The sequence below is a fragment of the Rhea pennata genome, chromosome 4, assembly GCF_028389875.1.
Source record: "Rhea pennata isolate bPtePen1 chromosome 4, bPtePen1.pri, whole genome shotgun sequence".
NCBI lineage: Eukaryota > Metazoa > Chordata > Aves > Rheiformes > Rheidae > Rhea > Rhea pennata.
In genome coordinates, this window is record NC_084666.1 from 65,895,112 (window position 1) to 65,922,846 (window position 27,735).

General features: G+C 37.6%; 2 protein-coding genes across 2 annotated transcripts in view; both read left to right on the plus strand.

Moving 5' to 3' along the window:
- MANBA (mannosidase beta) overlaps nucleotides 1-27,735 on the plus strand; it is a 186,409-nt gene that overhangs the window by 146,924 nt on the left and 11,750 nt on the right. The window lies entirely within an intron of this gene.
- On the plus strand, nucleotides 509-27,458 carry SLC39A8 (solute carrier family 39 member 8). The gene is made up of 8 exons (XM_062574929.1): nucleotides 509-670; nucleotides 7,786-7,954; nucleotides 14,239-14,408; nucleotides 14,930-15,052; nucleotides 16,220-16,387; nucleotides 23,179-23,386; nucleotides 23,899-24,083; nucleotides 26,683-27,458. Exons 1-8 carry the CDS (start codon nucleotides 509-511, stop codon nucleotides 26,827-26,829), a joined length of 1,332 nt encoding a protein of 443 aa, XP_062430913.1. The 3' UTR covers nucleotides 26,830-27,458.

Sequence of the window (27,735 nt, forward strand, 5' to 3'; positions counted from 1 at the left end):
GTCCAGGCGCCGCGGCTGCGGGCGGGCGCGGGCCGCTGCTTGGCGGCGTCGGGGCGGGGGCGGCCCGCGCGCGGCAAGTGCGCGCCGGCAGCAGCTCGCGAGCACGCGGCCGCTTGCGGGGCGCTCTGGGAGCGGCGCTGCCCGCTTGGCCGCCCCCTCGCCGGCTCTCGGCTGCACTCGTGCGCTGGGGGCAGCCTGACCCGTGGCAGCGGCCTCGGCCCTCCCGCGGGGAGGCGCCCTCGCAGGACCGGCGGGGATGGGGGGGGGGGTTGCTGCCGCGTCGGGGCTTTGCTTACGGCCCGCCCGCCCCGTTTCCCCACTACGCCCCCCGGGGCGGCGAGGGGAGGGAAGGGGCCGGCCCAGGCGCCTCTCCCGCCCCGTGGAGTCCCGGGCGCGTGGGCAGAGGTGGCGACGGCGCGAGGGCCGTACGGAGGGGCTGCACGGCGCGGTGAGGTGCTGCGCGGTGCTGCGTGCTCAGCCATCCTCGCCGCGTCCCGCGGGGCCAGAGATGCCCCCGTCCGCGGCGGCCGCTTTCGCCGACGATGTGCTGCGCGTCTTTGGGGCCAACCACAGCCTGTCGACTGGGCAGCTCTCCGCGCTGCTGCGGCAGCTGGGCGCCGCGCCGGCGCTGGGCGCCGCGCCGGCGCTGCCTCACCTGCACCACAACCAGGTACCGTGGTGGCCCCGGCGGGAGGGCGGCGGGTTTGTCTGCTCAGCTCCGCGGCGGCGGCGAGGGCCGCGCTGGAAGCCAGCGCTCAGGCGCAGGGGTGCCGAGCTCCTATGTTGTTTAAATCCCGCTGCCGTCGTTAAAGCGGGGAGGGAAGGAGGGAGCAAAGGTCTGCGGCGACGCTGGGCCCGGGATCTGAGCAAAGGTGCTAGCCCAGTGGGACCAGCCTGCAGCGCGGAAGGGGAGAGCCGCCATCCATCAGTGAGCTACTGCGCGCAGAGCACGGGGCTGCCTGGGGATCAGCTCCGCCTGTTCACTGCTCGGCTCCTAAACTGGCACTTGGGTAAACAGCATCTGGCCAAAACAAAAAAGCGTCTGGGGATCTCCTAACTTTTCTCCACAAGAGCTGCAAACAAAACTTCGGGACTTTAAACAAAATAAAATTGTCATGTGATATAGCAAGCAGTTGATTATAGAAAACTCTGCTTGTGTAAAGAAACTTTTCCAGAAACTTTTGGATCTTTTCTTCAAATTGAGCATAAACTACATGCTCCTAAATGCATATGCTACCAGCTGTTTAAAATGTTATTTAATTTATTGGCTAAACGTTTTTGGAATAGCTGTCACTGTTCAGTGACTCAATAAAAATGAAGCCTGCATTGCTGCTTTTAAGGTCTACAATAATCTAATATTTTTTCTAGTACCTTAGAATGGTATGAAATGGTAAAGGAGAATCTTGTGGCTAGTGGAGATTTTTTAATGTTAAGTCAGTCGTGAAGATGAAAGGAAAACAAGGATGACTTCACTCTAATTTGATTTAACTCCATCAGATACAGCACAGATGTGCTTCTAGAGACCTTGAGACAATTTTCTTGCATTTGGAACAGTTTTGTTTGTTTGTTTTCAGCTTGTTCTGTAATGTAGAGAAACCTTGAAATGTCTGCAGCCACCATTTGTCTTCGAGCACAATTCTGATGTCTTTATCCTGGGCAGAGGTTTAACTTGGAGTTAATACCACTAAGATGAACATAGTATTCAGTGCTAGCATGTCAATATTTGACAAAGTCACTGCTTCTATTTCACATTTCTCAAATTGAGCAGTGTTATACTGTTAAAACACAGTCTGTGTTTTTGTTTTTTTTTTTCCCTCTCTCTCCCTCTTTTTTTTTTTTAAGGTTATAAACATTCTCAGCCACATACACTAAATACAAGTTTGCAGTATGGAATATGGTTATGAAAAGAGGCTTTCTTTAAATGGGTGTGGAAACGACTAAAATCCTCAGTCCTTCAGGTTTTAGCTCTGCAAAAACACGTAGCCCTCGTACACAGGCTTTGGCATACACCACAAGAAGGAAAAAAATGTGATGCCTCCCCTTTCATTACCATCTATTGCCTCCCATCTATTACCATAGATGCATATTCCTCATAAGTCGTTTGAAGTTTAGCTGAAATAGTTAAATGTTTTTACGGGCCTGTTTTAGTTGTGTTCTTTTTGAAAAATATCTAAGGTACTATATTGAAATATGTATTCTTTTACATTGAGAAGTTTAATTCCTTCTTGAAATTGGTCTTATGGCTGCTCAGCTACTACTGTTTAGGCACTCAACAGCTGCTCCTAGACCTTGATCCCTTATATGTGGCAAACCAATGATTTTGGGCAAATGCTGTCCACAAGTACATACTCCTATGAGACACCTCAGGCATTTGCCCACAGTGTATGTCATCACTTGAAAACATTGTAACTCTTTGTCCATGTAAGTTCGTAATTTAGAGCATCTGCTGATTAAGATAGAAGACATGGAATCTGAAAAAAACTGAAGTGGCCTAATCTAACTTTGAGCTTTGTAAGGCACTGGAGGCCTAAGCTCTACCTATACTCCAGGAAAGAAAATAAATACCTCTGGAGAGTGATTCAGGTCTTTCTCAGGTAGGCTGAATCATCCACTGAAGCTGCATAAAACTGTAGGAGGAGACACGGGTTATCTTAGACTTTCAGTTCCTAACTCCAATGCCCAGAACTAGTGGGATGACTCCAGACCTTTTCCCAACCAAGATAATACACTCTTGCTTTATCAAACGAGTCTGCCATCTTTTGATTATTATATGAGGGAGTCATTTTTAGCAGAGAGCTATCTGTCAGGGACAGGTGCTATAGCACTTGAAAATTGTCAGAAAGGAACAATCTCTGTACTATTATCCTAGTATTGGTGTTTAGTTTTAATGCTTTGCTCACATAACAATTTCAGCAATGTGATTAATCTCACAGGAGAGGATCCACCAGAAGCTGATCTATTTTCTTAAAAAAAATAAAATGAAATAAAATAATTGGAAGTTTTGGTGTGTATAAACTGAAAAAGAGAGATGCTTGACTTCTGTTTTCCTTTGATACCAGATTAACTTGAAAAGATAAGGCAGAAGAAAAAGTGCTTTAATTTCTGGGTGATGGTGTCTGAACATATACTTGTGTGAAATTTTGTAAGCAATTATGATAACTTACCCCATATAATGTCCATGAAGACTGTTGTTTCCTAAGATATGCAAAATGAATTATGAAATGTTTTGTGCAGTTTCAGAAATTTTAACTGTCTCCATTTTCTGCTGCTTTTATTTTCCTTTTATTGTGTATTTTATCGTATTCTTTTTTTATTTTATGTTTGAATTTCTATTCTTTTTTAATTAATATATAAGCTAAGGCTTATCACAGTAAGAACTGAACAGATTCAAATACTGTTCACTGCTGTTTTTTCACATTTTACCATGAAATTCCTGCATAAATTATTCCTACTAGTAGGGATACATGTCACTGTATGTTTTACATTATCAACCAGATGTAAAACCACAGAACTATACATGATCTTATTTCATTGGATTCATAGTAGTATGATAGCTGTACGTGTGTATGTTGGAGGATAAAACTATATGCTCAAAAGTTTTTGTCAAAGAATACTTAGAAGGTAAGTGGGCATTAGAAATAAAGCTTGTTAATGCTACCTTTATCTATGCTTCGGAATAATCAATAGATGCTAATATCATACACTGATTTCTTTCTCTGACTTTTCTAAGAAAAAATACATGCACAGTCCTTTATGTTATAACAGTATGCTATCTGTTTAATATATTTTATTTTTAAACAAAACGTGGACAAAATAAAGTTAAGATCTTTAATAATATTGCTGCTCAGATAACATTGGAGACTACTTTTCACCTAGAGATGAGACACAACTGTAACTCTGCTGTTTTGAACAGAATAGAACTAGAGTAGTCTACTTTGATTCAGTTGTTTGTAGGCTTTCACTAGTTCCAACTTCTTAAAATAAGGGTGAAGGTCTTGACAGAGTGACAGAGTTATTGTCTTGATCCCAAACCATACTCAGAACTTGCGTGGCCAGTAAGAAGATAAATAGGCTCTTGTGTTCTCTTATATTTTTACTTCTAGAATATCTTGGTGAATGTCACTGTTCATGGACAGCTTTCAGCTCCAAGCATGAGCAGCTGCTTGGACTGTGTCAGCATGTGTGCGAAGTCACTGAAGTACACAAATGCACTCAAGCAGCTTCATCTGATTTGACTCTTTCTCCTGGAGTGCTGCTTATTAAAGGTTTCTGTGTGGTCATCTCCCAATTCTCACCTGTTCTGAGTCACCTCATCATCATTAGATGCTTTAATTTGTTACTAATAAGTTTTGGAAGATGTACTGCTCACTTGTGTCTATTCTGCTGTATCCAGTCACAGTCTAAGTTAAAAATATGAGTCAGACAGGTATACGCTGCTTTGCTACTGGGTGGCCTACAGCTCTGATCAGCCCTTATGTGCACTAGACTAGTGTTTAATTTGGTAACATCTAGCAACTGCAATGCCACTAGTGGCAGGTTACTGTAGAATAGTATCTTAGCACTTCACTTCTGGAGCACCACAGATAAAACAAAGGTGGAACAAAGATAAGAATATGAAAGAAGATCAGAAAGAGAAACAAAACATTTACAAGACATGAAATATAGTTGTTTGGTATTTTAGCATGTTTTGTTATTTTTCCTGTCAGAAGCATCTTTGCATTACTGTTGTCTGAACAATTATTCCATTATTTCCTTCAAATAATGTGGTGAGATGAAGTGTGCTTTTAATTTATAATGATAAAATAGTGTAAAGAGACCCTAGATAGTTGGGTATCACTTTATTTCCTTTACTTTCTTAAAAATCCTATCCTAATCAATCATTTTTGGCAAAGGCTCACCAGGAGGAAAGCAAACATGAACTAGGTTACTCATAATCAGATTGTGTATGTGAATGTGTTGCCTTTTTTTTTTTTTTTTTTTTTTTAGCACTGTGTAATTGTGTGGATTTACATCCCCTGTAGTCATTTTTAATGACTTTTTCACAGTTCAGGGACATGATCAGTTATGTCCTATCTTCTTTGTAAGTGTGCATTAGTTGCTGGAGGACAGTCACATTACAGCCAGTTCCCTCACCTGAGCACTGTGACAAGGCTATCTGAAGAGCAGTAGACAGACATAACGGCAGACTTGTTGACCCAGGAGGTCCTTCTCAGTCCCCTGTTCCATGAGGCTAAATCACCTTTCTGCTGAGATCACCTGTCCGTCTTGCAAAATAAACAGCTTATGTCTTTACAGCAGTGCAATTGTCAATGTATTTATCCTCCAAAGATAAACATGGAGTTTTGCAGGGTGCAGCATGGGTTGCTCTGATTCAAACTTTCCAATAGGTTTAATCTTTTAATTAATCCTTTAATTGTACAGATAAACTAATATAAGCTTGTTTTAGCTCAAGGATGCCTGTATAAGTTACTGTGAGGGTGAAAGCCTGTATAAGTTACTGTGAGGATGAAATGGCTGTCTTTGATCAAAATAAATATTAATAATAATGAAATAAAATGCTGGGTTTTGTTCTCATGTGAAAGAGCTCTTGTTCGGTGGGATTTCTTGCTTATTTGTTTTGCATGTAGCTAAAGTTACAAACCTCAAGTTTACTTAACATGTACTTAATACATACTGTGGCTGATTAATATTTTCAATGCATAATCTGGGTCTCTTATTTACTACATGTTGCCTTGCATTTTGAAAAATAGAGCAAAATTTACTAAAAATCTATTTTTCCTATTACAAACCCATGAGATTATATAGGATGTCATAATCATGTTCTTATAATATTAATCCTAGTATATTAGTATTTAAAATACTAGTAATCTATATTTCCCAGAAGTGGTAGGGTAGCTTTTTTTTTTTTTTTTTTTTTTTTTTTTTAAAAGGCTGTTCAATGCAGGCTTGCAGAAATGGTTCTGTGAGCCAGTAGAGCCAGTAATACAAGAAGCACACTATAGGAGCTATTGCTTTAGACCGCAAAGGTCATCTCTTTTTTCATACTGGAAACATTTGTGACATAATTTGCGTTATTTCATACTGCAGAGTTAACAGTAGAATGATTAGAAGCAGAACCACTTTAGAAAACTGTAGAGTTTGTGTATTAGGCTGTAAAAGACTGTCTTTCTAAAATACTTCCATTGAGATTAAATGGAGCAACATGCTTTAAAATGAAAAATGTTTTCTATTAACAAGCTATGTTTATTTTAAAGGTGAGACTGGGACATTATCACTGACATCGAAAGATCAAAGTATATGTACATGGCTTGTGGACCTCAGTTCAGGAATTAAATATATGTTTGACTCTTCAAGCTCTGTTGGCTTCAACAGATTCTAGGCTTACATTTAAATTCAAACTTGTTAGAGATAGGACGAAAAAATTCTGGGTGTAATTTGTTTGAAGTCACTTGAATTGATCTGAAGATTCTCTTCCTTCAAATTAAATGAAAAACAGTCACTTTCAAACGATGTAAAGTTTTTGCCTTTTGAACAACATGAGAAAAAGTATTTATTAATGGAAATGGAAATAGCTGTATTGAAGTAAATGACCTGTGGTTGCTTTCAATTATCTATGGAAGGAATTTGATTTATAAATAATCATCTTGATTTATTAGAAAAGAACTATGGAATCTGAAGCTAGCAAAACTGAAAAGAGCAGAGAGTGACCGTTTTTATTTTGTTAAGGCTTCCAGTACTTTACTTTTGGAACCACACTGAGGTTTGCTATAGGGAGTGTTATGTGCTAACTTAGTCTCATGTAAAGAGAAAACACTTCAATTTTTTTGCCTTCATACTCAGCCTTGGCATGTGGTTATTTTACAGTCAGCAAGACAAAACATTTTTGTTTTTCCCTCCAAAAAGAACAGTTTTCTTATTGATTGTTGTAGGAAATCATGGATGTGAATAAACAGGAAGCATTCGGCAAAAGACTTAAGATAGTAGTGGTGTGGAATATTTCATATAAAAATATGAGATATACATATGTACACATACATGCACACACACAGAATTTGTCTTTTATCTTTCTGGGTGAAAGTAACTAAGAACAACCAGCACTGCTCTGGTTTGATTTAGACTGCTAAGTACTTTTATCCTTGATCCAAGGTACTATTGTGTCCTGTGCTAAGGGCAAAATGAAGATCCAAATAAGAATTTGTCTCATTGGACTATGGCATGGTTTTGCAAAGTAATGTTTGCTGTTAACAGTTATTGCTATGAAGTTAATGAAAAACATCGGATGTTGCTAACTTTTGGACCGTTCTGAAACTGCTAATTTGGGGAGATAAATATGAAGCAGAGGTGTGAAGTAAAGCGGTCACTTACATGAATAAATAGTTGCTGAATTACCAATCATCTTCTCACTCTGTCGCTGAATTTTAAGTGTATCTACTCTATTCTTAAATTTTTTTTTTATAACTACTTATGATTTTATTTATTGTGAAGCTATTTTTCCAAATATATAATGAGATTTAACTGGCCTAGTTTGTATGTCATAAGATTCTCAAATGTCAATTTAAAACGTTTCATTGATTTCTGAACGTAGCTTGCTTAAGATACTTTGAATTCCTTTCACTTCACATTGAGCTAACACAGTACTGTTAGGCCCAGCATACAAATTGTGTGTACGCTTCTTTTGAAGTTACTGAGTTATTTAAAATATGAGGTAACGCATATTAAAATATGGTATTTTTTTTTCTCTTTTGCATTAATATATTAAGTTGACAAAATACATTTTTGTTCCAGTGCTTGACTGGTGAGGAAATCTTTTCTCTGCATGGGATACCGAACAACAGTCAAGTATCAAATTCAAGTTTCTCCACGATATGTCCTGCTGTTTTGCAACAGCTCATTTTTCACCCATGTGATCATCAGGAAGACTTTGTGGATACATCTAAACCACAATCTTTACAAGGTTAGTTAATATTTCATTAATATTGGGATTAGAATGGAGTTTTCTCAGATGAATTGTGAGCATTTATCTATAGATAATAGGAATGCCTTTTGTTTAGGAGAATATAATTGTAAAGTGGGAGTATAAAATTATGGTGGCTTTTCAGATGAATAAACTGTCTAATATATATCCTGTCTCTTGACAATGATGTATAAAAAATGCTTTAGAGAAAAGCAAATGAACCCTCCAGGAGGATGTCATGCAATAATTTGCCTATAGAAGGGAGAGTTTTTTTGACCTTTTTTGCTGGATAATGATTTGTGCCCTGAGGCATAAAGACTCTCACTAATAGCTGGTTAATAGAACAAAGGATGGAAGTAGGTAAAGGAAGGCTGTGCAAGTGGTTTGCAGAGGAAAATCAGCCGTAGCAGGATGTACTTGCATCTGAGCATCTCAAGCTAAAATTACCAGAAGACTACATTAGAGTAGAACTTTTTGTAGATGGGATTCAGGAAACCAAGGGAGCTAGTGGCCTGTTTTACTGAGGAAAATACTCAAATTTATTTCAAACTCCAACTCTTGCCTTCATATCATCTTCCATGCCCACTGTCTGCATGGAGCATTCTCGTAAGGCTAAGCAGCCTCTTTAATTTCATTTAATCTTCCTTCCTGCTATTTTTCTCATTATTATTTCTGTATTTACAGTGCACAGAAATGTACAGTTCAGTAAAAATACAGGGTAGGAAAGAAACAGCTGGTTAATGAAATCACTTGCTGCAAATGTGCAAAAACCTACATACTTGGCTTTCTATTTAAAATTAATTCATGGTTCCCAGGGACTTAAATAAATTTATAAGTTGAGATGTCAGAGGAGCCAAGGTTTACAATTTTACATTTCTGAATAGAAATTACACTACCTAAATAGATCTAAAACTGTGGCCTGTAGTATTGGAAGGATCAAGGGCCTAGATGTGTAACTGCTTTAGTAAGTAATTGCTGGATCTTATTCTTACCTTTTATCTTCTTGTCGTTTTGTGACTGCAGATAATTTTAACTGATGAATTCAGACGCTATTTAGGCATATAAGCTACAGAAGAATTCTGTGTTCTTATTGATGGCTATGAGATGCTAATGGGTAGTAAAAGTTACTGTAATAGTAGTGAAGCAGAATGTGTAGTGTTAAGCAGAAAGAAGTAGTATTTCATGCCACTCATATACACTTTTTGAACCGAATTCCTGTACTTTGCTGATCGAAGTCTTTGGTGCCTGTATAGCCGTTGGCTGTGTAGGTTTTAGAAAAGAGAAAGTTGTTTTCCCAGTCAGTATTGTTCATCTGCTCAGACTAAAGGCAACTGTGTAAAGAAATGAGCCTCAGTTTTGCGTTAGATCAGATCATTAGTGCACCGAACTGAACAGGGAGACATATAAGTGTTAATATATTGGAATTGGAAGTACTCGTATCTTTGACCATTGTCTCTAGATGTTGTCTGTATTTTGTTCAGAAAAGGTCTGCCCAGATAATTTATCAGAAACCCCACATCTTTATCTCTCTATTTCTTCAACTCCAAGCTAGAATTAATACAGGAAACTGAGCAGCAATTCAACATGTATCTTGGTCTTGGATGCAGATGGAACGTTCCTTGCTGATGTCTTGCAGGTTGAGTCTAAGCCAAAACCAACTATGAGCTGTATTAAACAATAAAGAAGACTTTATTTGACTTGTCCAGGTACAGACTAATGTGGCCATGTTAGCTTCTATCTCACTGACTGTGGGTCCTATCCTTGTCATTCTTGTCATATTGTTAGCTTGAATAAAAGAATTAGTGGAAGGGCCACAGATAGCTGCTTTCTATTGTGTATCTCATTTTATAACTGTTACTGGATGAAAAAGCTATTACCATTAGATGTAACAATCATTATACTCTAGAGAAATATGCTATTAATTTCATGAGGCACTTGCCCATCTAACTGGCCTTGTTTGGAACTCATCTTTCCTTTGTACATAAAAATTGGAATGGAAGAAACAAGCAATATGCAGAATTATTTTAGAAAGCTCTTTTAAACCCTTCCTCTGATCCTTTGCATCTTAATGCTCAGAATTTCTACTGGTACCAAAGGAAGTTGCGTATGAATGGCACCCTGTATCAGGCTGGTGGTAGTACATATTAGCAGAAGTAAAGCAGTGTTTTTTCATATCTTGTCAAATATTAGTATTGATAACATTACGATTAATGTAACGTGGTAGTATTTATTAAGAACTCTAGATACTTCCTAAAACCTAGATATGCCTGTAAATAATTACAATTATATTTAACTAATCATTGAATCCACAGCATCAATTTACCATGCTTGTTTTAGACTGCTTACAAAATGTGAGGGCACAGATGATCAAGAAGACCATAACTTTTTTTTTCTTTGGTTGGTGACTACTAAAGTATCTACTAAGAAGTAGATCAAAAACTGAAAGTAGGTTGTTCATGGAAAGTTTGGCCCCTAGTTGACCTCTAAAGCTATTTAAACCATTCCTCCTATTTTTCTTTTATCCTGCTGGCTCAGAAGCAATGTCCAGTAGCCAGATAAGGAAGGCAGCCTTCTCCTTGCCCCTCCCTTGGTGCAGTGCAGGAAAACTGTGAGGCCCTGTTTAGGGTATTTTAAACCATAAGTTTGTGGGCTATAATACATAGTGGTAAGTAGAGGTGCCACTACATGTCACAGAAAGGTCCACTAATGCAGAGGTATCTTTCTACTGATCCTTTCTCACCCCTTCACAAAACAAATCTGTGCTTGGGCAACATTGAGACCAGCTGATTTCAATTACCAGCCCTGTGATAGAAAATCCTCTCTGTATGTTTCCAGGTATGCTTATGTGAATTTTGTGCCCAGGGACGCCTATGTACTTAAGAATATCTCAATCTCCAAAATAAGAATAGACGAGACATACAGAGCAAATCAGTACAGTAGGCTTTACGGAGCAGCTACTTGCAATAAAAAAATTGTGCTGCAGAAACAGAGTAAAAGTTAAAATGAAGCATACAACATGTCAATTTTGCTTAGTGTCTGTATATTTACTATCTAACCTAGCTGACCTTAGGGACCTGCTCATGCCCTTCCCTTTCTTGCTCCTCTGAAAGGTATGGGGTATAGAGCTGCACTGAATAGCCAGTAAGGCCCAGTGCTATTCCTTCTGTCCAAGACATACAGAAATATTTTCACCCCCTGAATTCCTTTTCATCTCAGGATTAGGCTCATGAGGAGCCTGCCTCAGGAAGGTCCAGAGCAGTGGCTCCCCTTTTTATGGAACAATGCTAAGCCATGATATTTGGAGGAGAGCATTGTAATTGCTTTCCTGCTGTTTTGTATTTTGGATTTCTCATGGCTGTAGGCATCTTGGAAGTTTCTTTGGGGCCACTGTTCTAGGGACAGAAAGAATAATGGTCATTGGCTGAAGCTGTCTGTGCCACCAGTCATTGGGGAAGAGACTTGTGTGTCCTAAGCAGAATGCTCTGTCTGCTCTGATGCATGAAGTCAGACTAGGCAACTAGCTGGGCTTTGTGGACTCGGGAAGAGTTTAGTTTGGATGAAGTCTGAGTAAATAAAACCACTTTTAAGAGTGGTGCATACATGACATTGTGAAATATGATTGTGACAGAGCACTGAAACAGGTTACCCAGAGAGGCTGTGAAGTCTCCTTCTCTGGAGATACTCAAAACCCACCTGGATGCAATCCTGTGTGATACGCTCTAGGTGACCCTGCTTGAGCAGGGAGGTTGGATTAGATGATCTCCAGAGGTCCCTTCCAACCTTACCCATTCTGTGAAATACAGTGCCTAATACAGTAACTTTGGTACTGTTGATTATCTCATAGTTTTCTAACTTGTTTTGCAGCTTATGGTGTTTTTCTTGAAGTACCAGTTCCTGTAATTGTGTAATTATGAGATTTTTTTTTTTCTTTCTAATTATACTTCAGGTCCCTATGAACTTAAAGAAAAGCATGTCACAAGGCCCAAGAGTACCTTCCTGGAAAATACATAAGAAAAATCTGAGATCTTTTTTTCTTAAAAAATTCATTAGCTTTAAATTAGGCTTATTGCAGGATTTGTGGAATGCCTCAGATAGCTAATATTTAATTCATTCTTTCTTCTATTGTCTGCTGTTATTTAATCACTTATTTAAATTGTTTATCCATTTTGGGTGAGTAAAATGGAAATAAAACATCAATATATAAAAATCCCAAGGGATTTGGGCCATCCAAATCTGAGCCAGAATTTTAAAAATAAAACCCCATCTATCTTTTGCTACAATGTCAGGTAAAACAGGAAGGAGAAAGGCTTTTGCTTTTAAATTTTTTTTGTGATGAAAGACGATACTACATACAGTGGATTAGAATATGTCCCCAGTTGCAAACACAAGTTCTTTAGTACACTGACATATCTACCATAGCATTAATCATATACAGTGATGATAGTTGTATGATTTATAATATCTATTTCAAGTTAAGTGTCCCAGTAAGCTTTTTATTGTGAACAAAGAGTATCAGTTTGAATGTTAGACGATTCATTAATAAGGCATCTACGGGAGTGATAACTGCTCTCAGAATTTGGCAATAACCTCTTCTTTTTACATTTGCTTTTAACTTCCATGTTCCTTACCATTTTCATCTTTTAAAATAGTGCACATACATTTGTGAATTTATCCTATTTGTCCTTTGTTGTAAAAAGTAGTTAGTACTAGTTTGTTTTTATGACAATTTTTGAAATTTGTTCTAATCTTGTGTCTGCTGAAGTATTTAGTTTGCCTTCCCAAATTACTTCATATGTGGTAAATGGGTTTTATATTTTGTTAATTCAATTTAAAATTTGTAGTGTGCACAAAATAATGGGTAGGAGTTGATTGCATGCTAAGCAGAAAGAGATTCTTGCTTTTGTAGTAATCTCTAATTGTGCAAACCACCATTTGTGTGTCAGGATGGCAGTGGAATCTCATTTGATTATCATAGACCTGATTACACAAAGATATTTACAAGCTTAATTGCTATTTGTTTTAATAAGTGGAAAAAAAATATACAGGAAATGAAGCTCCTATTTAGCCTAGTGAATCTAGCCATATCTAGTATTGTGAGATTCTCTCTCTCTCTCTCTCTGTCTCTCTGTCTCTCTCTCAAAAAAGACAAGTGAACATTCTAATGGCATTGACTTACCTTTTGCAAATATTTTAAATGTTTCTAATGCTTTATATTCTTGACAGCTTGTAAAAACCATTACATATAAAAACTGTGACACTGTGCAAACAAACTGTATTCAGTATTCATCCTGGCTGCAGGTTAGGAATTTGGTCTAGTGTGTGTTTGCTGCATTTTGGTGTAGGAAAATCGGGCTGTAGACAATGGTTTGATCTGATCTGTTTGTATCTATTTCTGCTATGCAGAGAGGAATTTCTAGTAACTTCTCAATATACATATTGTAAAGCTTGTAATGAGGCCATTTTGTTGGTGCTGCTTTCTGAACTGCACCAAGCTGTTCTGATGTGTACGCTCAAGGGCCTCAGATGTTACTGGGGGGTGAAAAAGTTGGCATGCATAGAAGCAAAACTTTCTGAATAAGTTTTTCTTATGAATAAGAAAAAAAAAAGAACTTATATACTGTAATTCATACTCCAGAATACTCATGGCATGGCTTTGTATGAGTTGTGGTGTCTGTACTCTGAAAATCTGAGGCAGTGTTTGCAGCAAGCAGAAGTACTTGAACAATTGGAGGAGTAGGGGAATTAGGAACAGAAAGTTATCACCTCGTGATGATTTGAGTCATCTTTATCAGGAAGAATTATTAGGTGTAGCATAGCCAAAACAACAGGCTTTCTTTGTTGGAGTTGTAGTAGTAAATGATAGCTGGATCTAAACCTGGAACTAGTAAGAATTTGTGTCTTGAACCTGTACTGTAGGTACATTGACTGTTGGTCTAAGCCTCAGTTTAAACTCTTCACTGACTTCAGAAAAAGCTGGTTTATGCTAGCAGCTTTTAGGATGTCCCAGTTATTAACTAGCACAGCTTCAGTTTTTAGCATGGTAGTCCCAGACAACATTTCTAGCATTTCATTTCCTTTCTGTTAGTGGATATTTATTTTAAATAACTGTGTATTTTAAGATTTTTCTATTTGTAAAGTCTAATTCTAGGTAGGGAACCATTCTATTTTTTCCCACAATTCCATGAACTTGTAAAATGGAATGTTTCCATGAATTTGTGAAAAATTACAAGCAGCCTGAAGTGGAGATTTTACTAAAATGTTTGTTTCTGCTTGTTCATTCACAGTTTGGGGATTTGGGTTCCTGGCTGTGACTCTGATTAACCTGGCATCGCTTCTGGGATTGGTTTTAACTCCTCTCTTAAAGAAGTCATATTTCCCCAAGATTTTAACCTACTTTGTGGGCTTGGCCATTGGCACTCTCTTTTCTAATGCTGTTTTCCAGCTCATTCCAGAGGTAAGCAAGGAAAATCATTATTTGTTTTCCATACTAATTTCTAAAGTGTGTTAATTTTAGAGGCATGCTGCAGTGGGGTTCTCAGTGTGGTTGTAATCACTAAAGAGTTGCGGTTGTCTGTCAGTGCAACTTGCCACCCTCACTTTCCTTCTGAAAGGATGAGCAGAGCTATCAAGAATTGTATGTAGCTGTAACATGAGAAAGACTGAGGGCTATTCTGCCTCAAGACAAGGGGAGAAATGCATTGGGTAAGATTCAAGTGGACTTCAATGGGCTATAGGTCAGACATCTTTGTTTTGCAATTAGTTGATAGGTTCTGCATGTAAAATTCTACTGTATTAAAACATGGTTGAGATTGAATCCAAATTAAAAAATCTAAGAAGGTCATCATCTTTGATAGATTCAGGCTCATTGAAACTCATGGGTGGTAGGGAAACAGTCTGTATTTTAGAGGAGTATGGTTTTTTTGAAAGATACTAAGATTATTGACTAACCTCCATTGTTTTTATCTTCACCGGTAGGCATTTGGGTTTGACCCCAAAGTAGATAACTACATTGAGAAAGCAGTTGCGGTGTTTGGTGGATTCTATATTCTCTTCTTTGTGGAAAGGATTCTTAAAGTGATTTTGAAGATCTATAATCAGGTAACAAAGGGTATTACTAACTGTATGAGCCTCATCTTAAAGTTGCTATTATATTTTCTGAAATATTGATAGCTTAATAAAATTTAGAGATTTTTTCTTTTTTTGTTTTGTCCAAGGATTTCAGCCTCTCAGAAGTCTTCCAAAGTATCTGTTTAAAATCAGTATGGAGAGGGGAAGCAATTTCACTTTTTTTCAGGCAGTTACAAGTAGAGCTGGGAATGGAATCCAGATGATGCAAGTGCGGTCTCCTGTTGCTGGCATATAGCTGCTCTCAAGGGCCAAGTCTTTGTCCTACTAGCTAAACACATCAAGAAAAAGTAGAAATGCATAAAAGCTGAAGAGAATGGAGTTCTGCTTCTGGAGCCTCCCTCTTAAGCAGGAGAAATCAGTGTGACACGTATACTTTCTTATTCAGTTTATAAAGTGAAATTGGCCTGCGCTGGCAATACTTGAATCTCACATTTACCTCTGTGTTTCCCCCATGCTCTGGTACTCAGACTTGCTTTAAGGACATTGCAGTTGTTCGTATTGCGTTGGGCTTGGGTTTCTACCCACGTGTCAGTGTGTGTGTTTTTGGTGTGCTCACGTGAGTGAGACTTATTTGTCTCAAAGAAGGACTTAAGACTTTGTTTTTGGTCCTCTCTACTCATGTCTGGTCAAGAAAACAGTCCTCTTCTCCCTGTCCTCAGTTACGATCACCTATCCCAAGAATTTGCTGATACTGAAGATTACGAAGATTAATTTTTCCCTTGTTAGTAATAATTACACCAAAAAGAAAAAAAAAGAATGAATTTATTTCCCTTTATTTTTTGGGACAGTTGAGAAAGAGGCAATGATCTCTATTTGACAATCATATTACATTATTCATAGCTAGTAAATGTTGTTTGGATCACTCATGGACAGATATTCAGGTATAAGAATAAAAAATTCACATATATATGCTGATTAACTAAAAGTAAGAGATAAATTATAAAAACTTAGAGATAAGTTAGGGAGTTAAGTAAGTTTGGATTTCAGTCTCCATGGACTGCTTATTTAAATGTTTACAAAGTGTAGAAAGGATGACAGGATAACTATGATGCCACCTGCTATTTTTGTCTGTATTTTCTTATATTTGTTATCTTGCTTTTGTTTAATTAGCTGCCTATTTATCTATTTTTCACTTAGACTGGCCACAGTGACTTTGAAAATGGTGAACAGAATCATCCTCAGGATAAGACTAGTCCACCCAAACCACCAGCATCCAGCAATGGGGTGACATGTTATGCAAATTCAGCCGTCGTAGAGAGTAATGGAAATCTTGGTTTTGACAGCGTTAGTGTGGTCTCAGCACAGGTATGAAAATTGTCTGTTTTTTCTTATTTATTTTATTGTTAATAATAATTGCATACATAAGTATGTACAAGGGGAAACCTTGTTATCAACTTCTGTTACTCTTGTCAGGTTTTTGTAAGCTTCTAGGTTGTAACTCACTTGAGCCTTATGACAAAATGGGGAGTTTTGGCAAAAGCTGAATAATGTTTTGTGTTGGTAGCCACCAAAAAGAGCTAGTATATATCAATGTCAGGGTGGGTAGGACATAGGTAAATATCTAATCAATTAATTTAGTTAATTGTGATTTGATACTTCTGTTTGAAGAGTGATAACACATTCTAGATATTGCATGATTCATACTGTAATCCTGTCAACATGAAACTACAAGTCTGAGAACCTAGTTCTTCTGAAACAACAATTAATAATGGGAACAGATACAATTACAGTTGTACTGTACATTGTGAGTACTACTTGGTGCTAGTCCAGTATATTTGGATACATTGGGAATCATGGGGGTAATATGCTGAGACAGCAACCATTCTTTCTGATTTTAAGTATTCTTTTCTTCTAAATTTATTCTCTGTATTTCTTTGTTTTCATAATACATATTTGACCTCCTTCTGTCTGAAAAGAAAACGGAGGCAGGAGGAGACAGTTGATATGCTTCTCAACTCTCTTCTTTCTGTACAGAGGACAGTACTGCCTTTTTATTTAAAAAAGAGAGGATTACTTAGAAACAAATACTTGATGACAAAAATAGACTTTTCAAAGTAGAACTTTCTGTTCTACCACCCATGTTCTTCACTCAGTAGGTTGTTTGGGAGAGGGGAGGTATCGGTGAGAAGCAGGGGAGGAAGCAGGAGGAAGGCCTCAAGAACAACTGAGAGAGAATCTGGGGGAGAGTTTTGTCAGTTCTGCATTGACCATTGCAGGCTCACAAAGCATTTGGTACAGTCTAATGTACCAAAACTTTATTTTCAGAAGTGTCATGGAGCATGGCAGATACTGTGGGATACTGGGCATTTTAAAGGCATGTTTAATAATTAAAATTGTATGGGCACTAAAAGGGAAATAATAATATGAGAGTTTCTAAAATTTTCAGGTCAATTCTGGTCAACAGTGGTTCTGCTGGTAACACAGTGGCAGCTTGTGGAGAGGATGAGCTATAATATAAGCTTAATTAAAACTTAGGTAACTTGCTGGATCCAAGTTGTATAAAACAGAGTTTCATGGCAGAACTTCTGGTGGTACTCCTACCTTGCTGTTTTCTGGAAATGTGCTGGTGGAGTTGCAGGTGACCCTATTGATTCTTAATGTTTTCTTAACTGTAGGGAGCTTTAAGCATCCTGTAATGCTGTAGCAGATAGTCTGCTGTTGGTGTGGGAGGCAGCAGTGAAAAGCCATCATTACTTTTTCTCCTCCCAGAAGACTGCAAGAGGCCAGCGCAACCTTCAGAATCATCAGGGAGCTGGGAAGGGCCAGGATGGCTGGGAGATGGTGGGGCAGTTAGGAGCTGCTGCAGCACCAGTACGTGAGGAAGTCTGCACAGTTCTCCATGAGACTGCCTTGTGGAAAGTGGAAACCTGCAGTGTGCCAGCTGGCATTGGCTTGGCAGGGGAGAAAGCAGAGGAGAGGGAAAAGGAGAAAAACAAGGCCCCTTAGCTCCCTGCCTCACAGAAAATCTCTAGGTCCACCTGACAGATTTAGCATACCTTGCTGAAGAGCTCCCAGAAGAGCCCAGTTACCAGTTACAGCTACTCCATCTCTCTCAATGCAAAAGCTCCAAGAGAACACATGGGCAACCTATCTAGAAGAGGCCATTAATTGCCCTGCCCTTATCCCGTTGGAGTGAGCATGATGCTGGGTATCTTGGACAAAACTAGAATTTTTGTTAGGCAGCTGTGAAATTGTGTCCAGAGGACAGACCATTGTGCTTCTCATCTCAGTGTCTGGACTTGTATTAACTGTTATGTTCTTGACCTCAACAGTCCCTTGAGACAGTGACTGCTCTATCCATTGTATCCATTGGGTTGTACAGAACTGCGTTTTCTTCTGTCAGTTTTGAAATTTTACCTTCTTAGTGCCATTCATTATCTTGTACATTTGCCGTGTCTCTAAATGAACTGGATTCCAGTGTTTTCAGGATTTTAATTGAAAATACCTGCAGTCATTTTCACCACTGTCACTGGGGTGTCTCTGTCCTTTTTAGGAAGAAAAAGCTTTACCAGAATTTAACACAGCATATCAGACAAGAGAAGACATGAATTTAATAGCTTTATATTAATAATAGTATTTATCTATTTATTTATTTTGTTCCCAAGTGGAGACACCAAGACTAGGCTTCCTCTGAAAGAACTCTCCTATGGAAAGAGGGTTACTGGATTGGTATAAGGCGATTTAGTCTACATTTCTCTGTGTTGGCCATGGTGAATCTGCTTGCTAAAGTTCATGTTTCACCTTCATATATGCATACAGATCATAGCTGCTAAGATCAGTGTTTCAAAGGTAGTTTATGCATTAAGCTTTACAGGCATTTGATGTTTATGAGTCATCCATTTGACATAGGCTGACATATAAGTAATAGTTTTTTAACGGATCTTAGCCATCTAAAGCTTATTAGAGAGGGTTAACAGAGTGCAGCCAGGAGAACTAGTCATGTAGACTTTAAAGAGAGAGCGAAGTGTCTGATTGTGCCAAAGTATGGTATTTGTTTTCATCTGTTGGGGATCCAGCCATCTTTTCCCTTTTAATGCCTGAACAGACTGATCGTCAGAGCAAATATTCAATTAGTTGCATACTTTTAAATTTCACTTGCAGCAGGAAATGAAACCTTAGCAACCTCTTTTGTGTTGACCTAAAATTCTTACCTACCCAACATTAAAGTGGTTTGAAAATAGTAACCTTGGAGAAAAGTTGTTTCAGAGACAAATGGCTGAAAACATCTGCATCCCCAAGCACACCAGGTTAGAGCTGCTTAGTAAAATTTTACAATGGCATTGTAAATGCCCTTTGGCATTGCCTACAGGGCGTAAATACAGTTGTTATTAGGTCCTGTGGGCATATCCAAAGGACACTTTGTTTTAAACAAAGCTTATATTTCAATGCTTAATCTTCTGCCTTTGTGAAGGAAGAGGACACTTCTTTTAAACAGCTTATATTTCAATGCTTGATCTTCTGCCTTTGTGAAGGAATATGCTATATACAGGAAGGTACTGCATTCTGCAGAGTATTAACTTTTTCTTCTCTGCAGAGCTTTTAATAGATTGGGGTCCTGGTCCATGGCTGAGAGACTCACAGATGTGTTGGATGTAGTAGTAGTAACCTGATGAGATATCATGGGATAGGATAATAGGATAGCGTCTGTATCTTTCCTTTGTAAGTTTGAGGAAAAAAGAAGGGGCCATTGCTTTTAAAGAAAAAAAGTTGTGTTCAGAAGAGCAAAAATACCAAGTATATCTTTGGTTTACAATAAAATATAGAGATACAAATAATACAGAACTACACTTAATTTATTAAGTCAGACCTAATAGACAAGCTGTGTGTTCCAGAGCTCTGTAGTAGGCATCTCTGCTATGACCTCTGCTAAAGTATCATGACAAAGTGGGAGCAGTCCAGCAGAGATAAACATTGTTCATTTTCGCTTTGCAATCTTCTGTATTTGTAAAGTAAATTTATCAGTATTCTGCCTGATCTTGACATTAAGAATATGTATTTAGAGTCATTTATCTACTCTGTAGAATTCATGATCTAGTGAAATTCATAATCTAAACCTGGATGAGCAATGTCCTTGGACTTTATATAATTTACAAAAAGTCAAAACATTATCTAAGATGTATTACAAGTAAGAATTATTATACTTCAAAGCTAGACAGTAAATTGCAGCTAGGTAGCTTACAGAAGGCTCTCAGAATTGTATTCCTAATTTTAAAGCTACAATTGTTTCTGCATTTTGAAAGATTGGATTAAGGAGATAATTTTTAGAAGTCAATATTGTTTTCCTAAAATAATTGCAGTGGTCATTACTTTAAAAAAAAAAAAAAAAACTCCCCAGACAGAACAACCCCAAACCCCTGGACCTCAGATAATTTCTGGAGTCAGTCCCATTCACGATCCATTCAACAGCTAATTCTTAATAGCATCGTCTTATTCAATATTTGTTTTCTTCTTACAGGCATAGAAGGTTCAGCGTATTTGTTATTTATAAATCATTTATTTCACCAAAAAGCCTTGAGATCAAATTATTCTTTGTCATACATACCTAATGCTTTGCCCTTTCATTGGACTTCCCGCTTGTGTAATTAGTACCAGAAAATGGGTCATTTATTTACTTCTGTGTGTAAGTTGGTTTATGCCTCTACAGACCTCACAGAACTGTAAATATGCAGAAGGTTCCCAAACAAAAAAACATGTGTAGATGGGCACAAGTGTGAACATATATGTGCAAGTGATATTTCTGCACAGTTGTATTACTTGTTCACTGTTTTCATTACTATTTTAGGAATTTTCAACCTAGTAAAGTTTTCTTGTACAAACCATTTCTTTGACATAGAGGTGCTTGGCATTTGTTGGGAGGGATCTTTTTTATAATTTTTTTAATTTATTTTTATTTTTTTGGTAACAGAAAGCTTTTACAGCAGAAAAAGATGATTTTACACCTTTTTTATGTGTTAGTGTGCCTTTTCAAAATACGGTCCCCTGAGTTTAGTGCTGTTGCTTTATCAAAAAATAGTTGCAGTGGTTTTTTTTGTTTGTTTGTTTTCCTTTTCTTTTTTGTTTCTAAAAAGAACAAGGCGGTTCTTTAGTAGAAAATCTTATGACTTATTCAAAATGAAAATCTGTCCATTGACTCAAACTTGCTTTCCTTAGTAAAGCTTGGAACATCCCCATGAAAGAAGATGAGCTTTTGGCAGAAATCAGGACTATCTAGGAAATGATACTTTCATCAGTTCTTAGGCAGCTTGAAGGATGGTTACCAGGGAGCAGAACTTCATCTCAAGGAGCTGGAGAAATAGGTGGAAGAACTTGGCTAATTGCGTTTGGATTTTATCATAATCATGTTTCTTTTTTTTGTCTGGTTACCTAATAAATACATTTTCCATGCTTTGCTTTATAATATTTCTTTCTTGAAGTAAAACTCAAATTGCCTCTGTGGAGTAAGGGAGAGAGTAATTATTCAGAAGTTATCCCATCTCAAACAGAATTAGTACAGGTAAAAATTACTCACCTCCCTGCAAAAGGCCAGGGTTGCCTGTATGTTAGATGGGTTATGAGAGCAAACTCTGCAAAAACTGAAGGCAAACATGTAGTACAAGTGTAAAACCTATGTATCTGAATCAGCAGAGAAACTCCCAATTTTTGAATGCCATTTTGTTTTATAAAAGTAGAATTTCAGCAGTTTTTATTTTCAATAGAAGCTATAACTGTGCTTTATGGTGGTAGTGGAACTGATCCACAAAGGTTTTATTAGCTACTAGTTGCAGGTATTATGATAGATGTTTGACTTGGAAATCCTTGACCTGAACTTCTGTCCTGTGCCAAGGCAGCTCCAACATACAAATATAGTATGTCAGATAAGAGCCTGGTGAGCAAAGTATGCCGTGTTACTAAAGGTTTTGTAATCGCTTTTTATGTATTTCCATTTGCTGAGCTCATGAACATTAATTGCCCAGTAGCATTTACATTTGACATAGAAAAACTAAAACAATGTGAAATGTTTTTTAATAATTAAGGAAAAATTATTGGAATAGTATCTTTCTACAGTCCTTTCATAATCAAAGGAATTTGTGATTGGCATATAGGGCTTCACTGCAAGAGAGGGGAAAGGTATTTAAATGTGTATATGTACAGTCGCAGATATATTTTACTGCTTATATTTTCCAGTTCTAAGCACTAGTTAATGCCTTATATGCAAGCCATTTTTTGCAAATACTATAATGCTTAAAAATGTAATGTAATTGCAATATATGTGTGTATATAGAAATTAAGAAATACTTGGAATGGATCATGTGGAATTTTTTAAGGGAGATTAGTTTGTGCTCCCAACTGAAACATCAGTTCTTTTTATCTGCTTGAAGTTTTTCATTACTTCTTGGCACCAGATGTATAAATTATTTCCACTTCTGGGAGGAAATATTGAGAGGCCTGGTGTGCATGTGCATTAAAGTTTTATAATAGCTTGTTGCTTTAAGCTCTTGAGCCTTCAGCTAACACAGTCAGAATTGCCTACTGCGGTTTCTATTAAACATACACTTTGTAGATTATTGACTGGACTTGACTAGCATTGCCCAGAATTAGAAATAAAATTTGTGACATATCTAGGTGTGTGTCTAGAATCATATGTGGGTGGCTGTCACTGTGGTGTCTGTGCATCTGAGAGCATGAGGCACTGGCAGTGGTTAATTGGTTGAGCTCTGCTTTAGGTAGGTAGTGTAGGTGTTGTCAGTCACTGTGATCCAGACCCTTCCCTCTGTGCAGGCTTAATAGAGGTGGCTGAGGAGATTGTAGGGAGCCATATCAATCCTTTACACTTTCTGTAATCTGAGAAACATGTCCAGAGACACATTTCAACCACCTATGATCAGAATTGCTTTCTGTGTCAACTGAAGGGGAATTGGGCACTGCATGTTAACTTGGTGAAACAAAATACATTTGCTGCTATTACCTGTACCTTTTGCTTCTTGGATCAAGGGTTTTGGTCTCTGTAAGTAATACCTTTATGTGCTGCATTCATTCAAAGGCAGGGGTGTGATTCACTGGCTTCTTTCTGGGTAGCTTAATATTTTAGGTAATTGTTTGTCATGTTATTTCTTCAGGAAGAAGAAACCCAAGGCAGCTTGTGTAAATGTCTCAATGGGCGCCCCCTGTCAAAGATTGGAACCATTGCTTGGATGATAACACTGAGTGATGCTGTACATAATTTTATAGATGGTTTGGCTATTGGTGCTTCTTTCACTTTGTCTCTGTTCCAAGGACTTAGTACCTCCGTAGCCATCTTATGTGAAGAGTTTCCTCATGAACTGGGTAAGGAACTTCATTCAGCCTATTAACTGTGGAAATCGCTGTTGCAGGAGTTTGAGGTTGCCAAAAGTTGGCACAGATTTGAAAGAATGTTTATATAAATTAATTGAAGAAATATTCATCAAAAACTTACTGAACACCAAAATGCGCGTCTAGCACAGGAAGTTTCTAAGTACAGGTGAATGGAAGCTGGAAATATGCATTAGAGAGGTATTAATTACTCTGTTCAAACATGTCTTCCTAGGAGTGCACTGTTGTCTTCATTTTTATTTATTTATTTTTTTATTTGACTTCACAGACTAGGGATGGTTCTGTGTTCCTACACTCTTAGCATTGCTGTGTATCATCTACTTGTTTTATAATATTTCAGTTACCTTAGCATTGAAAGGAAATACTTTTCACTTGAATGAAGCAATGTAATTGTGGATTATAACTTGCATACAAATCACATGTTCAGACATTCTTTGAAATTAAAAAATAATCACGGTATCATTTGCTGTTTTCTCTTTTCTTAGGGGATTTTGTCATCCTGCTTAATGCAGGAATGAGTACCCGGCAGGCTCTGTTTTTCAACTTTCTGTCTGCATGCTCCTGTTACATTGGGATGGCTTTTGGTATATTAGTAGGCAACAATTTTGCTCCTAACATCATCTTTGCCATAGCTGGTGGAATGTTCCTGTACATCTCTCTTGCAGATATGGTGAGAAACAATTTCATTTTCAGTTGCTTAATTTTCTGCAAGAAAATAAAGGTTGCACTAGCAGTCTCTTCAGTGGGGTTTAGTATTTTGTTCCTCTCCTGCCGGAGTCCTCTACTTATTTAATGCTAAATCACCAATTTTAACTTTAATGAAAACCTTTCATTGACTTAGGATGGTCATATTAGTGTGTTTTGAAGAGAGAGGAGCTCTTCATGAATTTGGGCTGGTTACATCAAAAAGCCCTTCTGTGAATGTGTTTAAATGCTTTGTTTCAGCATTCTGAGGTGAAATGCCAAAGCATTTCATACTATTTTTAAATGAAACATCTGATTCTTTATTTAAACTACCTTTTAAAAGAAAAGCAAAAAGAATATAGTAAACAAAACTAAATTTTTATTTCTGTGTTGAATGAAATATACTGTATAACCAAAGTTGATAACTTGGGGGTTGTTCAGGTGAAAAAACTAATTTAAATTCTGTTGTGGATTAAGCTGAATAGTGGCAGCCCAAGTTTCTTGGCTCAGACTGAAAAAGTTGTGCTGATCTCTGTTCAAAACAGTCCATCTAAAATTGACTTTTTTAAGTGTTACCAGAAGAGATAAATCAAAAAGTCTGAAATCCAGATCAGATTTAGATGTTAGGATATAAAAATCTAGATTCATAGGAAGGCACTAGTATTACACAAGTCCCTCTTATGATGATGCTTTATTTCCAAATGGAAGAAATATTTATTATCTCTAATTCAAACATTGCAAGAACAGATGTTTCTTCAAAAGCATTCGTATTTGCTGCATGAGAATCTACTTGAGTGTAGCACCACAAGAGTGAGACTTGAATTTGAAAAGATTTTAGGCCCCAGTTTGATTCTACATACAGTTAAGAACTGTATACTTTTATATAATAACTATTACATTAATTCCTATTATGGTTTGGGTGATAATATCGAAGTAATCATCAGTAATTCATAAGTAATCTTGTTAGAATTAAATGAACACACATAAATAGTTTCCTTTACAAGTTTGCAGTACCTTATTGCTAATGCTTTTCATTTAGTTGCACTCTTGTATTATGGGTAGTAGTGCAATCAGTAATGAGGGGTAGAACTCATGGCATAAATCTAGAATGGCTCAATTTACAATTGTTATTATTAAATCTATTAAAATAGATAACATTCTTTTCTTCATATCTGTTGTTCTGTCTTCTCTTTCTGTATCTCTGTCTCTACCTCTCTTTTTCTAGGTTTCGGATTGTATCATTTACCTATCTGAAAATTTCTCCCCCCTGAGAATCTGAAATAGGGTATGCAGGTGCTCTGTACAGAGATCTGATTTTCCACTTTCTCTTATGATTTTCACACACTTCTGGACTGCTTGTCCAGAAGCAGGTAGGATTAACAAGAATGTCATTTCTGCTTTTCTTTCCTTCAATTTGAGCCACAGTTCATTCAGCCTCTGTCAGTAAGAATGCTGCATGTAAGGCTGTGGGCGTGTGAGAATGTGTACGCTGAGGTGTGTTGAGCGTAAGTGAGCTTTGCTCTATGGCATGAAGTTGATCTGGTTTGTTGTTGTCCTTGCCTCTTGTGCAAGAGAATTACAGAGTTCTAGAATGACTTCAGAGAAGGTTTGGCCACTTCCCCACTAAACTTAGTCTGTTCTTTGAGAATTGCATTGCCTTCAATAGTTGTTTCTTGCCTTGTGAGATCAAAGTGAGATGCAGCTTCTGAGTCATGCAGCCTAAAGGTTTCTGAACTAACACTGAAATTTACAGTCTCTGTTCTGTTCTGGTGATATTACTGTCAGCACACAAGCAAGATAGTTTAAAGCCTATTTGAGTACATTTGTGAGTGTTAACTGCAGTTTTATAGCTTTATCTGCTGCAAACGTTACCCTGGATCACCCCATGTTAATTGGGACTTTATCACAAGTGTTCATCTGTCACCATTGTCTCTCTGAAGAAGTATCTTTGCCTCAGCAGTTGAAAGTAGATAAGTCATTCATTGGTACTATGTTGCCCTTTAAGTGCATATTTCTGAATGAAGATGGGATATATGTTACCATTAGTTTCACAGCAGCCTTGTTCCTACTTCCTTGCTTTACTACTAACTAATTGGTCAACCAGACCTTTCATTTGTAAAAGGCTTCTTATTTCTGAGGAGTTGTCCTTGTTTTCAGGTTCACTTCTTCTATTGAGTGATAAAGCAAAAGAATTCTAATCTACCATTTCCTGAAAAAGTATTTCTCTGTCCACATCAGTGAAGGAAACAGTGCAATATTTAGCAATATAAGGGCACTGCTATTAGCAACATACGGTACAAGAAATGGATCCTAGGAGATTCCTGAAGTAAAAAAAGGGAAACTTGCATGAGAGCCAACCAGGCAGGATTGCAACAGAGGTGAACAGAACACCATTTCAGTTTTCTGTTGCTGGTAAAGTGTTTTTCAGGGAAACTAGGGTGACCTAGTCTTATGACTTCCTTTACCCTCCATTAGTTCTACAATTCAGTCCAAAGCAGCAATATACTTCAATTCTGAATGCCTTAAGTTATACATGCTACCACAAGATGGCAATACTTACTTTAAAATATTACTTTTTTTTCTAGTTCCCAGAGATGAATGATATGCTGAGAGAGAAAGTGACAGGAAGAAAGATGGATCTCACATTCTTCCTTATTCAGAATGCCGGTTTACTAACAGGGTTTGCTGCTATATTGATGATTACCTTGTATGCAGGAAATATTCAACTGTAATAATGCAAGCAAAAATGGAATCAATTCTGAAGACAGCAAGTAAATTACAAATGGAAGACGCTTGAAATCCATAAAGGGACACTCATTTAATATACTGGTTTTGAAACAATGACAAGGTTTTCCCCCACCCCTACAAATCACAGGGAGTTAATTTTTCTTTGGAACTTGCAGTCAATCCAAATAATGTGAACTGTCAACTTCTGTACTTTACCAAAGAACTGATTCACATATTTATATTTCTACTTAAAATCATCAGACGTATGTGAACCATGGTAGAGGAAAAAATGCCACTTGGCCAGTAGAATAATGCAATTCATGCAACTGCTGCATATGCATGTCATGTGACTCTGACCAAATGAAAGCTGAGGTCTTTCAGGAAGATACTTACTCAAAAGGAAGTAATGAAGTCCCTTTTTTAAACTGTGATGAAAACAAGCAGTTTCCAAGGTGGTTAATTTTCATGATTTCTGTTGCAGGGTTTGTCTGTGTAACATCCGCTTCCTCCACAAGAAAAAAAAATCAAACTATTTCAGAATAGGTACTAATGAATCCAAGATTTTTAATTACTAATTAACACTGGAAGGAAAAATATCAGTTACTGCTTTTGATCTTTTCTCTTTATACATGCACAAGGGGATTGTTGATTTATTTTCAGAACCACTTCTTTTAATTAGCAGGAACTTGTGTTAAATTTATGACAATTTATCAACTCCATAATATTTTAGAAATATTGAATATTTTAAATTTTTTGAATATTTTGTATTTTGTGAAAATAGCCTTACTTTAACTTTCACAGATATCCCTTTTAAAAATCAGTATTCCAGGTTAAAGTTCTGAGAGGGTTTATTGTTAATTTTACAAAGTGAATCTTAGAAAAAAACTTATTAAAATCAACATTCTTAAAGC